This window comes from Wyeomyia smithii, chromosome 1 (assembly GCF_029784165.1).
Source record: "Wyeomyia smithii strain HCP4-BCI-WySm-NY-G18 chromosome 1, ASM2978416v1, whole genome shotgun sequence".
In the NCBI taxonomy this organism is placed as follows: domain Eukaryota; kingdom Metazoa; phylum Arthropoda; class Insecta; order Diptera; family Culicidae; genus Wyeomyia; species Wyeomyia smithii.
The window spans coordinates 87,520,898-87,535,848 of NC_073694.1; the positions used below are offsets into that span (position 1 = coordinate 87,520,898).

Below are 14,951 nucleotides of genomic sequence, written 5' to 3' on the forward strand. Positions count from 1 at the left end.
AGACATGTCAAATAAAAATGTGTGTTTCTCTTTTTGGCACACACGACAGCCAGTCAAAACATTGATAGCACCGGCAACGCTGGTTGGCGATGTCAATTTTCGACCAATGCACACTGGCAAAAATGAATCCAAATTCCCACTAATTAAAAGTCGCTGGGCTGGATACCTTAAATATAGCATTTCTTATGTAAAATTAGCCAATAAATCGATAGGTGATATTTTCATTCTGTGCAGGGCACGGGAAAGGGTCTATATTTCCAAAAATACGCAAAAATAGGGTGAAAAGAGGCGAAAAAGACCATTTCCCGTGCCCTGTCCAAAATGAAACCATCGCCAATCAATTTGTTGACCAATTTTACATAAGAAATGCTATATTTAAGGTATCCAACCCAGCGGCTTTTAATTAGTGGGAATTTGGATTCATTTTTGCCAGTGTGCGTTGGTCGAAAATTGACATCGCCAACCAGCGTTGCCGGTGCTATCAATGTTTTGACTGGCTGTCGTGTGTGCCAAAAAGAGAAGCACACATTTTTATTTGACATGTCTCTAAATGTGAATTTGTGTAGGTGTGAAAAGGCACGTTTGCCTTCGCCATGGCAATGACAGCAGTCGCCAACCGTTGGGAACGGTTGGCGGCAAAAATAGAAATAATTCTATTTTTTGCAACAACAACAAGCGACGGTCGACCGCTGTGTTCTGATTGGTCGAAAAAGAACGGAACGGTAGCGGTTGACCGCTACAACGGTTAGTCTGATACAGGCTTTAGGCTCCTATACTTCACTTTAGTCTGGCTAGTGGAGGAGGTAGGAGTTACTTTTAATTAGTTCCGCGTGTACGAGGAAAAAGTGTAAGGTGATAACCGCATGTGAATCTCGAACAAGATCACTAAATTTCCTTTCCCTAGATAGATAAGCTGTTCCCATTCAGCTAGGGTAGCTAGTGCGTGCGATAGTTTATGCACCTGTGCGATTTAGAGGTAAGCCACAAATTCTCACCGAAAAGAAGCGGTCGCTTCACAGTGCCACTTGTGGCCTATTCTTTATTTTAAAGGTTTGCCGAGACCGCACCACTCCCTAGATAGATAAGCTGTTCCCATTCAGCTAGGGTAGCTAGTGCGTGCGATAGTTTATGCACCTGTGCGATTTAGAGGTAAGCCACAAATTCTCACCGAAAAGCAGCGGTCGCTTCACAGTGCCACGTGTGGCCTATTCTTTATTTGAAAGGTTTGCCGAGACCGCACCACTCACTACCAGTTCGGAAAAGCAACCACTATAGAGCCACCGCCAGGACTGAAGAATCCGCCCGGCAATCTACAAGGCCGGAAGAGGGACGCGACCTTAATTGTGCGCCCTAGTGAGAGAGCATCCAGACGAGAGGGATAAGCTAATCCAGCCCGAGTGCAGCACAGCATCCAACGCCAACAGCAGGCGCGCGTAGCGCGCTAGAAGCAGCATCGAGAGACGGAGAAAAAATGGATTAACTGATCCACCAGCATCAGCAGTGCAGAGCCGATAAGCAACGTGGGGGACCCCATGTTGGCCCTAGGAGACAATTGAGCAATCAACGAAGCGGAAGGTAAAATCCACCGAGAGTGGTAGGCAGCATTGAGTGAGTACGTACCTATACTTTGTCCATGCGCATGTGACTGAAGAGAAGGGTCAAGACACTAGAGAATTGATCGATAGATTCGGATCGGAAATGAAAGATGTTTTAAAAAAACGCACAGTAGGAAGAGAAGTTAGAAGCTTAAATGGGAAAGGAAAGGGAAAGATAGACTAGGCCTAGCGAAGAAAAAGATGAAGTCGAATGTTTGACGCTAAGATTGAAAAGTGATCAATAAACCCCATGTAACTTATACCACCGCTCTTGTGACTCATTGGTAATCTTGTGCGCTATTTCCCTTAGTGTCTTGGAAGAGGTTTTCATGCGGTCCGCGTGACGGTGTCCTGTAGTTTATTTTTGTGTAGTTTTGTACTGGGGAGACGACCCTGAAATCAGCCACTATTCCTCCCGATTCTTACCGGTGGGCAGACGGGATAAAGTATAGGGCCTTGCCCGTGATGATAACAACTCTCCCGGTTGTCTAGCGAGAATTTTAACCGTTGCTTGAAGGCACAGGGTTTAATGTGTGCGCAAGGTCATCTGACGTGGTTTTTCTGACGGAGTACCGCTATAGGTGTTAGAGTCGGCCAACTGTTTCCCCCTCCCTAATATAGGGATAAAATGGAACCCTCCCCTAAGGGTCTCTCGATGGGCAATCATCGTGGGGGGTGGTCTCTCTAAGGAGAGTGGCGCTTAAGCCACCCACTCAGCATCGGGGTGCAGAAAGGCGGGCCAGTTGCATTTGGCGCCCAACAATACAAGGCTTTTTCGGATTTTTTTTGTTTGCTTTGTGCATGAGCACAATTTAATATCATGTATATATTTTTTTTCCATTTCAAAATTTATACTAGATATATGTTAGATTAGCCATATACTTCGTTCGTTTCCCAGGGGAATTTTCGGAATTTCTTCCTCTTCATTGTTAGTTTTTCTTTTTGTAAATAAGTTTTCTAAACGTTATTGCATGATCATTTATTTGTTATTTATTTATTTATATCTAATTTGTCATTTATTTATATATATAGATATAACTGGGTGGGAGAGTTCGACTGTAGATGGTATCAAGAATTGGGATTTCGGCTTAGCAGTCATTTATCTCAGAATTTAGAACGAAGTTATTGTCATTCGTCCCAACGTTTCAGCACTTATTGGTGCCTTCATCAGGGGAAACTGTTCAAAGGAGTAATTTATTAATAACTTTGCATTTTACAAAACTTTTTCCCTCGACTTACAATGATGATTATCGGACTACGTCAGGTGGTTGCATTTAAAGTTCACTAGTCACTAATTTTAAATTTTTTTTTTTTATCATTGGACAATCTAAACAAATTGAAACAACATGAAAAAACTAGCCTAAACATCGAAATACACTTTATTTATTTTCACTGTCGGAGTAGTGTGGCGGTTTTAACTTGTGTTTCTGTTCAGTTAACTGTTATACCATCTTCATTTAGGCTTTTAAGTTTGTGTAAGATCCCCGCGTATGCTGTGTTGAGGTTGTCCACATCAATACGGCGGTTCACTATGTGTGGTGTACAGTAGATTAGTGATGGGGAATATCGCCCAAAGCGGACATCGATAACAATCGATAATTCCGGGACTTTTATCGATATTATCGATAAGTATCGATAATTTGACAGCTAGCGTTTGCGGTGTAAAATTTTTTTTCAGATGATGAAAAAAAACTATTTCAGATGGCGATGAAAAAAAAATATGACAGATAATTGAGTTGGATAAATTTTCCATGGAAGGTTGTCATGTTAGCTTCCTCACAAAAAAATATTACGTCCTTGCGTGCAGCCTTCCGGAACATTCGCCATGGCGGACGAAAACATGCGTGTAGCCATGTTTTTAAGCTCTTTCTTCGTTTTTTTTTTAATTCCTCCACCGTTTTCGCGACAAAATTGTTGGAATAGATCTTGCGCCTTAAATTTGCCCAGGAATTCTCGAAGGGAAGCAGCTGGGGGACATTGAGCGGATTCGCCGACTTCGGTACCACATCAATATTCAGCCGCTCCATCTTCTCCAACGATCGCTTCGAATAGTTGGCCAACGTCAAATCTGGCCAGAACACCGTGTCTTCGCGCTTACGGTATTTCTTGATGGACGACGCAACTTCTGTCAGGCACTTCGTACTCAGGGATGCCACATGTACAGATTAATCTGTATTTTACAGATTTTTGGCCGAAGTAACGGTACAGAATCTGTATATACAGATATACAGATTTTCGTCGAAAAGTACAGAATTACAGATTTTACGAAATTGACATTAATTTTTAAAAACAATCCAAATTTTATTTCATTAAATATTGAGCAAATTGAACATATTTTCAACTCCTCACACGTTTTAAGCTAAAAAATTCTCGCTGATTGACAGCAACAACCGCACCTTCTTGGCGAACTTGGCCTGTGAAATAAACCTTACCTCGATGCTCACTTCCTTCGTGGGGGTGGTAAAATACGAAGAGCCCTGCTAGTCGTTGCCATCCAGGGTGAGATAGGTCTAGTCGTCCAATACCACTGCCGCGTCGCCATTCGCCGGGAAAATCGACTTGACCATCTTCAACCGCTGTCGCTGCGTCATTGCCTGCAGCTCCGAGGCCAGTGGACGGGACTACCGCTTCCTGCATGTATGTCCATGTTCTACAGATGCTTTTTCACTGTTTTAAAGCACGCACTAATCTCTCTGCTAAGTGCACGCAGCGATTTAGCCACTTTTCCCTCGGTCTTCCTCTTCAGCATCCTTGGAAGCTTCTTGTCGCTCAGGGTCGTTGGCCGTCCGGAACCGGGCTTTCTTTCGATGCTCTGATCGTTGTCCAATAGTGTCAAGAGGTTGTAGATGCCAAAACCGACATACCCGGGGTCCACAAAGTGCCGCACGATGTCCGTTTTTGACGCGGCGGGGTACCGTTCTTTGAACGCGCACACTTCTGAACGGAGTAGCTTCACTTTTTTCGCCATCACAATTAGAGTTTGACTGATAGAGCTGTCAATTTTTTTTTGCTAACTCATGGGTTACTATGATTGATGATGCATGAGTAGTTTCGTCAGTGCGATTGAAGTTAAACCCATGAAAAATCGGCAGTTTTTGTCCATTTTTTTACCGCAAACGTTATTCGACAAATGCAATTTTGCTATATAAATTTGTTAAAAACAGAGACAGTGATGGCCCAAACAGAATGGATACGTTGTGTTGCGTTGACGTCAATGTGACAGTAAATGTATGGGCTAACTGTCAAATTGCCGCAAACGCAGCCGCAACGTATCCATTGTGTTAAGGCCTTGAATGACAAATCTTACGATACTGCAAATGAAAATTCAAACAACCGGACGAGTTAAACAGTTTGTTTTGAAAAGTCTTCGGGTTTTACGCCGAGAGTGCTTTCTACGTAGTAGTTTCAAGCCGAAGTTCATTTTGGAGGTTGTATAATAAGGGAAATAATTGAAGCAGGCAAAATTCTGTCAATTTTTAAATGGCCAAAACTTCACGAAAAATGAATCAATTCTGACAAAACAGGTTTCATTTTACTGGAAAACTGTCCTAGTTTCCTAGTGTTACTTGAGAACTGGACGTGTACATTTTTGCAACGCGTAGAACTTTTTATGATATTCTGTTTCACTTAGGTTTATATATTGTCAATAAATCAGAATTTATTTCGGGTTCATTGGTAGCCAAAGATTGAAAATTCGCCAAGGAATCATCGAGGTATGAATTTATTAAGTATGGGTGTTGATTTTGGCGGTTTTTTCCCTGTTGGGTACTAATTTTCTTTGAGCTTGCAGCACTCTAGCAGAATTCAATCGAACATTGTGGATGTGTTGGTCTTAGAGCAATTTATCTGGATTAACATTTAAAAAGATCAGATTATTTTCACGCGGATTTTCTCTAAAAGATTATTTATGCAGATTTTCAAATTAACGTGGTTTTTATGCGAATTTTTGAATTAAAGCGGTTTATCAAGCGGATTTCTGAATTAACATGGTTTTTTCACGAGGCATGTATCCCCCGAGTAAGAGAACCTAACTGTATTTGAACCTTTTTCTTATGAATCAATATATAATAGTAAAAATTATCTGAACTTTCCTTCAAAAATATAAAAAATGAGTTTAAGATCCTACTCTGAATAAAATATATTTTTAAAAACAAAAAATGATTTTAGAAAATATCGGTGATCTCAGATTTTTTGAATGAAGTATTTTAGATAGACAATTTAGTTGCCTAAAACGTTTTATGCGTTGCAAAAATGTACACTTTGACACACACTCTTGAAATCCGAAACATTTTCGGTGTAGGTTGGTCACACCAAGTTCCCAAGTAATACTAATATAATACTGTTTTCCAGTGAAATGAAACCAGTTATCAAAATTGATTCATTTTTCGTAAAGTTCTGGCCATTTAAAATCCGAGAGAATTCTATTTATCTCAATTATTTTGTCTACCCCCTGTATAAATCAGGATACTTTTTTGGTGCAACAATTTCGTTGATTTGGATTTTTAGTGAAACTAAAAATTGTTTGTTGGGTAACAGATACTTTAAACTTAAACAGTTCCAAGTTAAACTAAACAATTACCAGAGAATTACCAATAGACTGCCGCTATTCATGTCTATCATATTATAAGAGCTGGCGAGCCAAAGAAAATGCATTTCATTACAATTTCGTATCATTGCTTTTTATGAGATAGTGCAAAAAGTTTGAATATTTTTTTAGTTCTCCAGTACTAAGTTGTCGAATTCATCTGTTCTTAGGAAACTAAAAACTATCAATAACTTTTTAGTTACTTATATTTCTCAGAAACTCAGTGACACCCGGGGCGAACCGTTACACCACCCCCAACAATGCTAAATCTTGTCGAATAGCAGCACCCAACAAATACCTAACGGCAAAAGCAACTCCTGGGGTAGGGTAGGTGAGGTCTCCTTCTTTTGGGTCTCCTCCAGTAACCAGCCGCACTGACTTGTGCTCACCCTTATAATATCGATAATTATCGTTAACGTCAGAAAATTAACGATAATATCGATGACCAGCATTTATCGATATTATCGATAAGTATCGATAAGTTTCCCATCACTACAGTAGATGTGACACATTTCTAAAAATGGTAGTGAAGCTGTGTGTTTCGATCTATCTATTATGCATGTATTCTCTAAGTCGAATCTGTGTTCTGTGTCGATGCAATGCTCAATGAGAGCGGTTTTCTCTCTTAGCTCGGATAACTGGTAGTTTGTCTGTGTGTCCGCATTTAGTATCTGGTTGAGTTTGTTTACGTTCGATGCACGTCCGTAGAGTCTGGTTTTTAATTTGTTTGAAGTCATTCCAATGTAGCTGCTGTTACAGCCGCTGCACGGAATTTTATAAATAATGTTGCTGTTTTCGTTTTTATTTGTAGGATCCTTAACTTGACTGTGGAAGCTGTTCACAGTTTTGTTCAATTTTGTGGCGATGCAGATGTGCGGATAATCCTTTTTGAACAGTTTAATGAGACGATCACTCAGTTTGGGGATGTAAAAGAGAGATCTGTAAGCAATGTTTATGCTGGGTGTTATGCTGGTTGTGCTTGCTAAGGTGACCATATCCTGAAGGTTGTTTGCCGTGGATGGTGCATTGCTGGCTTGATGTGGTTGCTGAGAGGACGGCGGTGGGGCTGTTGGCTGTGGAGCTGTTGTGGGTGGAGGTGCTGGTGGTGGCAGTGTGATAGCTGAAGGATGGACAACTTCTTGTTGCCTAGAATGGTACAGGTTGATGAGCCGAGACACCAGGGTTCGTGGGTAGCTATTAGCCTGTAGGTGTTTGTGAATGATGGTGTTTACGTTTGTCGCCTCTGGATTAGATGTTAAAGAATAGATATAACCCTAAATATACTTGATACATATGAACATATTTTTCAGTTTTTTTGATATGCTGATAGAATAAGATTCAAATCATCTGGCATATACTTCGTTTTTGTTATTAATTTGGTTTCTACACTAGGGTCTTTTTTTACGCGGTTTATTTTTATGCGTTTTATTAAACGCGATTTTTTTACAATACCACGGATTATTTCTATGTGATTTATTAGACTATTTGTACGCGGTATCAAATAAGTTCAGTATAAGTACATCTAATCTCACCCCTAAAAAGCGGTTCAATTAACCGCGTAAAAAAATACCCCAGTGTAATTCGAACATTCTTGGCCGTTTGCGTTTAGTATTCGAGAGTACTCGTCATATCAATTTTGCCTCTAAAAGTAAAGTCTATGGTATTCAAAATGAATCGGCTTTTCCCGCATGCCGAGGATCTGAATCAAGAAGAAGTGGATTACGAACTGATGATTCGTAATCAACCGGAAGATGTATTTAATCTAGATATCGCCAGTAAACAAAGACTTCTAAGAAATCTGTTTAGAGAAGATAAAAATGAAGGTCGCAACTATCGCACTGCCCTCAATATTACGGACGAAGTATCGCATATTGAAGGGAGAATAAGTAACTTAGAGAAAGCATTAGCGAAAAAAAGTAGAGGCCAAATATGAATCGAGAGTGTTACATTACTGGTATCGCGTAAAAAGGTGTATCGCAAAAAGTGAAGACGAAAAAAGGGTTAGAAGGGAGTTAACGCGTAGAATAGAAAAGGTTTGGGGTCTATTTTGCGAATAGGCTGAAAAAGATGCATTCTTCCCATCTAAGCAATTGAGTGGAAATATTTATGGATTTTCAAGCTTTGAACCTCCGAAAGGAGTGACCACAGATTACGATGAAGAAAAAACACCGCAAGGGTCATATTAAGCATCTAAAAGCCATTCTTGACGGACTCATGCAAGCAACACTTCGGTTTAGCCTGCACTGAGGGTACCAAGTTTGAGCGTAAATTTTATCACGGTTCAGCCAGCTATGAATAAGCTTCACTGAAGTGACGGTTAAGTGGACGAACTACGAACAGTTTGCCACACAAAGATCAAACTGACCAACATCACCATATGAAACCGGAGACGACTGTGATAGTCTGTCCGCTCGCAACGGACTTTGTAAATAATTTGTATATAGTAGGTATTAGTGTGTCAAGGGCCTACGTCCCTAACCCTTACTACTAGTATTAGTATTTGTGTTATAGTGTTACTTCCTAAAACTAAAATTTCTCACCAACATCCCACGACGGTTGAAGCATACTTTCCTCCTTCCGAGGGAATAATTGCGTGAATAAAATAAACATTAAAAACAGCAGCATACTTCCTTTCCTCTAAAGGAATAATTGCATGATTGTAATTGTAATTGTAAATAGCTGTAAAAAGTTTCACACCGTATAGCTGTAAGAAACAATGGATAATTAATTGCTGTTTGTTTACCTGTGTGATGAGTCGGTCATTCATTGTAGCGTACTCTAGTAATAGTCGATAGGCAAATAAGATTTCCAAGCCTTTTCGCCGATTTCCACGATGCGGTAGCATTGCTCTACATTTAGCTTTAGTAGTGTCCTTTTTGCTCTCCTATATTAATAGTTTTTCCCTCGATTTTCCTTAGTATAGTATTTTTTCCTTTGCTTTTTCTTAGTTTAGTAGCTTTTCCATTTAATTTCTAGTAGTATAGTAATTCTCCTTTTGATCTCCTTTAGTTTAGTAGTTCTTCCTTTTGATTTCGTTTAGGTTGGTAGTTTTTGTCGTTCACTTTCTAATCATATAGTAAGATCCCTCAATTTTTTTTCATTTGACACCTTATTGCCTCATTATCATTTCTGTCCAATATTTTTTTTTCTCCTGTTACCTCTTAAATTTTTTTTTCCTCTATCAATTCCTGCATGTCGTCCAATTTTATCCGGTGTTAATCTGGAAACGGCGCCCGCATTCGTGGCTCCACTAAAGGCGCACCTACAGAGACCGCCTAAAGCTGAAATAAGAAACACTTAACATCTGATTTGGAACGATACTTAATTTACCACTTTCCTTGATTTGGGCCGATTTTCCGATAAATCCGAGTAGTTTTTGTAGATTTTCGCTCCGTCGCGCGTGTCGAGTTAATTACACTAACTGCACAGTATCTACGTTGTTTTGACATTTCATGGGGCGAAACTGAAGAGCGAAAATGTGTGATTGAGAGGCGAACGCAATTAAGTTCATCCGTAGATGGATTCTGATGCGTCAAGCATGTACGAGAGATGCGTGAAAGGTTCTAAATTTTGCAGCAGGATTTTCTTTAGGAATTTTGTTTTCGGTTAGATCCCGAGGTTTAAAAATTCCTTCAAGAGACATTTTCGTTTCTAGGTCACTGTAAACATAAATCGCAATACTTTTGTGGCAGTGAACAGTGACTAGAAACAGTAGTTTTTTCGTGAGAGAGGGTTCTGTCCTGCGGCCTCGCTCCGAGCGAGAATAGGAGCAGCAACCCGACTCACTGGTTTACGGTTCATGTAGATGAACGATTTTCGTGGATGTTGTCTTCGCTATCGGTTCGCCCTGGTGTAGAAGACAAATCTCAGGTTAATTTAGGCGCTTGCTTGAAGATTGTCGACGTCTTCAAGTTGAAGCGGCGGTATTGTAAAGAAGCTTGAATGAGGATTGAATGAGCGGGATGAATGAATGGAAATGCAACGCGGTTTTTCAGTTAGTAACTTTATCGAATTCACAGATTTCTTTGGTTTGTTTTTTTTTTTTGGTTTACTTTGGTATTAATGATAAGAGAATAGACATTAGGTACTAATAACTATTTTGGGAAAATGAATGTAGATTTGCTGGAGACTGGAGACGTATGTCGATGAGAGTCAGTAGCAGGCTTTGTCGACAGACATAGCACTGTAAACAGAGATGGAGCCAACTATTTAGTTGGCGATGAACATATATGACCCCGAATCTTGAAGTTTATTTTCAAAAATAGTTTATTTTGGCCTACGAAAATTTGATTGGGTTCTGTTGTAACTTTGTCGCAACGCCAATCAAATTTTCGTACTTTTAGCGGGGAATGATGTAGCGAGTACATGTACAGAGAATTTATAATTATTATTGTTTGTAAATATTAGTTACTAAATATTTGCATGCTTCGAATAAAGTTTCACTTTAAATATTTAAAAACGGTTTTCCAAATAAAACGTTTGATTCAATTACCGCAAGCAAGGCCACAATCAGAATAGTAATTGGCATAATATTTGAAAAATGAGATCCCTGGTGCTCAAGTGCGCTAATTGCCTTTCTCCACCGATGCTGCTGATGCGACGGGATGATTGACCCAGCCGAGAACGTCTATCGACCTTTGCAGTGGGAGAGAGGATCTTTTGTTCTCTATCTTTATCGAAGGACGGTTTATCTGAGGACTCTTAGGCTCCTATACTTCACTTTAGTCTGGCTAGTGGAGGAGGTAGGAGTTACTTTTAATTAGTTCCGCGTGTACGAGGAAAAAGTGTAAGGTGATAACCGCATGTGAATCTCGAACAAGATCACTAAATTTCCTTTCCCTAGATAGATAAGCTGTTCCCATTCAGCTAGGGTAGCTAGTGCGTGCGATAGTTTATGCACCTGTGCGATTTAGAGGTAAGCCACAAATTCTCACCGAAAAGAAGCGGTCGCTTCACAGTGCCACTTGTGGCCTATTCTTTATTTGAAAGGTTTGCCGAGACCGCACCACTAACTACCAGTTCGGAATAGCAACCACTATAGAGCCACCGCCAGGACTGAAGAATCCGCCCGGCGATCTACAAGGCCGGAAGAGGGACGCGACCTTAATTGTGAGCCCTAGTGAGAGAGCATTCAGACGAGAGGGATTAGCTAATCCAGCCCGAGTGCAGCACAGCCTCCAACGCCAACAGCAGGCGCGCGCAGCGCGCTAGAAGCAGCACCGAGAGAGAGAGAGAAAAAATGGATTAACTGATCCACCAGCAGCAGCAGTGCAGAGCCGATAAGCAACGTGGGGGACCCCATGTTGGCCCTAGGAGACAATTGAGCAATCAACGAAGCGGAAGGTAAAATCCACCGAGAGTGGTAGGCAGCATTGAGTGAGTACGTACCTATACTTTGTCCATGCGCATGTGACTGAAGAGAAGGGTCAAGACACTAGAGAATTGATCGATAGATTCGGATCGGAAATGAAAGATGTTTTAAAAAAACGCACAGTAGGAAGAGAAGTTAGAAGCTTAAATGGGATAGGAAAGGGAAAGATAGACTAGACCTAGCGAAGAAAAAGATGAAGTCGAATGTTTGACGCTAAGATTGAAAAGTGATCAATAAACCCCATGTAACTTATACCACCGCTCTTGTGACTCATTGGTAATCTTGTGCGCTATTTCCCTTAGTGTCTTGGGAGAGGTTTTCATGCGGTCCCCGTGACGTTGTCCTGTAGTTTATTTTTGTGTAGTTTTGTACTGGGGAGGCTGACCCTGAAATCAGCCACTATCTCTCCCGATTCTTACCGGTGGGCAGACGGGATAAAGTATAGGGCCTTGCCCGTGATGATAACAACTCTCCCGGTTGTCTAGCGAGAATTTTAACCGTTGCTTGAAGGCACGGGGTTTAATGTGTGCGCAAGGTCATCTGACGTGGTTTTTCTGACGGAGTACCGCGATAGGTGTTAGAGTCGGCCAACTGTTTCCCCCTCCCTAATATAGGGATTAAAAGGAACCCTCCCCTAAGGGTCTCACGCTGGGCAATCATCGTGGTGGGTGGTCTCTCTAAGGAGAGTGGCGCTTAAGCCACCCACTTAGCATCGGGGTGCAAAAAGGCGGGCCAGTTGCATTGGGTGGAAATCGGCCATTTTCGGCTGTTTTCCAGAAACCGGAAGTTTCCATCTTACAATCCAAAATGTTGTCTGAGGTCGATTATGGAACATATTTGTTACCACTAAAAACATTCATCTGCCAATTTGGTTCCATTTAGTTGATTAGTTCGCGAGATGTGCAGAAATTTGTGAAGAAACATGTACTTCTAGAAGAGGGAGGGGCGTCAAACCATTATGGACATATTTGTTACCTCTAAAAGCATTCACATACCAAATTTGGTTGTATTTTCTTGATTGGTTCTTGAGCTGTGCGAAATTTGTATTTCATTTTCATGGGATCCCTCCCTTATAGAAGAGGGAGTCGGGTTTCAAACCATTATGTACATATTTGTTACCACTGAAAACATTTACCTGCCAAATTTTGCTCCATTGGGTTGATTAGTTCTCGAGGTATGCACAAATTTGTGTTTCATCCAACTATTATGGACATATTAGTTACCCCTTAAAACATCCACATGCCAAATTCGGTTTCATTTGCTTGGTTTGTTCTTGAGTTGTGCAGAAATTTATGTTTCATTTGTATGGGACCCCTCCCTTCCAAAAGAGGGAGGGGTCTCAAACTATCATAGGAACCTTTATCGGCACCAAAAACCCCTACATACAAATTTTCACGTCGATCGGTTCTGTAGTTTTCGGGCCTATATGGATCAGACAGACAGACAGACTTGACTGCATTTTTTATGTGAAGATTACAACATCAATATTTTAGAACCTAAAGAGTGAATATACATTTATTGGATTGAAGCGTTCATGTAAATCTATTTTTACAAATAAAAAATTGAATGAGAAAGGCTGGGTCTGACCGCTAGGTGGATTAATTTAGGTTTTTCATTTGGAGTCGACTTTCTTGGGAAAAGCAACCGCAGATATTCTGCTTGGTAAAATAATGAGAACTTTGGAAAACGCTCAATTGCCCTTGCAGAATTTGGTCATGATGAGCAGCAGCGATGCCAACCTTTTTTTATAAAAAGCTGGAAGAATTCAAAATAAAAAACTGGAGAAAACTCGATATATGAATTTAAAGTTTTTACATAAATTTATTTGATTTTCGGTTCAAAAATGCTGCACCGTATTATTGCATGTAACCAAAAAGGCTGGAAGAAAATTGTTTACACGTGGAGATTATAGTCACTGGCGTACTTGAAATTGAGTAAATTTCGAATAAAATCTTACACCCGAGGCGCATGAATGCACAAAATACTGAAAAGACCATACATGTAATGGGAATGAGTTCAAAAAATGTGTTGATGAACAGAAAACTGGATAAAACTGGAACAATTTTCAAAAAACTGGAAATATTCAACCTTCAACGATTTTCAAAAAAACTGGAGATATCCAGTAAAAACAGGAAGGTTGGTAACGCTGATGAGCAGAGATCCAAAGCTTAGAACGCCAAAGCAAAGAGACCAAAGCTTAGAACGCAAGATAAACCACAAGCTGATAGGTGAAAGAGGTTTTCAACTCGTCAGCACCGGATCTTGCCCAGCACACATTATTCATAATGCAATGAAGTATGCATTAAAGAAATTTGGTATCGAGGTTTCCGAGCTCGCAAAAGTTGTTTATTTTTGCTTTGACGTATCTGCTCGCTGGGAGGATTTCGTGAACAACAGCAAGAAAAAACCGAAGAAGTTTGTTAAATCTGTCGAAACCAGATGGGTGATGCTTGGAAATTCTGCAAAGGTGTTAATGTCGAATATAGATGAGCTCTATGTACTGAAATCAAAATTAACACACGGGACTAAAAAGAACTTAACGTATCACCGCAGACAGACGTCCAAGCTGAGTTCCAAACTTGTGTAAAGTTTTTTGTAGTAGCAATCCGTAACCAGAAAGCGCTCCCAGTACCGCCAGCCTCGTACACCAGCGAAAAACAATGTATTGTAGCGATAAGGTCACCAGGCGGCGCTAGTGTATAAGTGATTTATAACGCAATTTGTGTCAAGTTAATGTTTAGGTTTATGCGCAACGGTAGCAATGTTTTGTTTGAAGTTTATGTTTAGGTTTACAAAATAAAAGAAAACGTTGGACCGCGGTTGATGAGCTATCTTGGTCTGTTCTGCGGCCAGAGTGAAATAATTGAATGAGAGTGGAGTCAGTTTAGAACAAGCCGGTGAGGAGAAACCATGGAGCTCCACCAAAAAAAAGGAAGGTGTAAAGGTTGAGTGTAGTTATAAGTAGTGTAAGTTTATGTGTGAATAAACATTAGTAGATCGGGAAAAAGCTGTTAGTGAGACGCCGAGTGCAATATCACATCCTAGCGAAAAAGCCAGTGTCCCAGCCGCCGCTAGATGTAAATTCAATGATGATAAGAAGGTTTCAACCTTGTTTAAAGAAGGTTTGATAGAGCATGTTCAGATGTTGATAAGTTATCTACTTGCGAATAATATTCCGCATAATTTCTATTATTTAGTTTCGTATTTGAAGCCATCGAATATATTTCTTGTTAATTAAAAGACAAAAATATGTAAGTTTACGCTTACCACCCCAGCTTTCACGGGGCCGATTTACCCGGCGGGCGGCGTAGCACTGGGGTACTTTCCCAAAAAGGAGTTAGATTGGGTGGAATTTACATAAAATAAATGAAGTACAATAAAAACAAGGAAATAAATAAAA

General features: G+C 40.4%; 1 protein-coding gene across 4 annotated transcripts in view; it reads left to right on the forward strand.

The window, feature by feature from the left end:
- Nucleotides 1-14,951, forward strand: part of LOC129718034 (probable tRNA(His) guanylyltransferase) — a 129,898-nt gene that overhangs the window by 85,743 nt on the left and 29,204 nt on the right. Inside the window, exons 3-5 of one of the 4 annotated variants that reach the window (XR_008726792.1) lie at nt 6,992-10,966; nt 11,024-11,095; nt 11,170-14,521. The exons of 1 other annotated variant lie outside the window; for it this stretch is intronic. Coding sequence is in view for 1 of the 3 variants with exons in the window: in XM_055668431.1 (XP_055524406.1) it covers nt 6,992-7,005 (14 nt within the window). In the remaining 2 variants the exon portion in view is untranslated. Of the gene's footprint in view, nt 1-6,991; nt 14,522-14,951 lie in introns of those variants that run through there. 2 more of the 4 variants (XR_008726791.1, XM_055668431.1) reach the window with 2 other exon arrangements.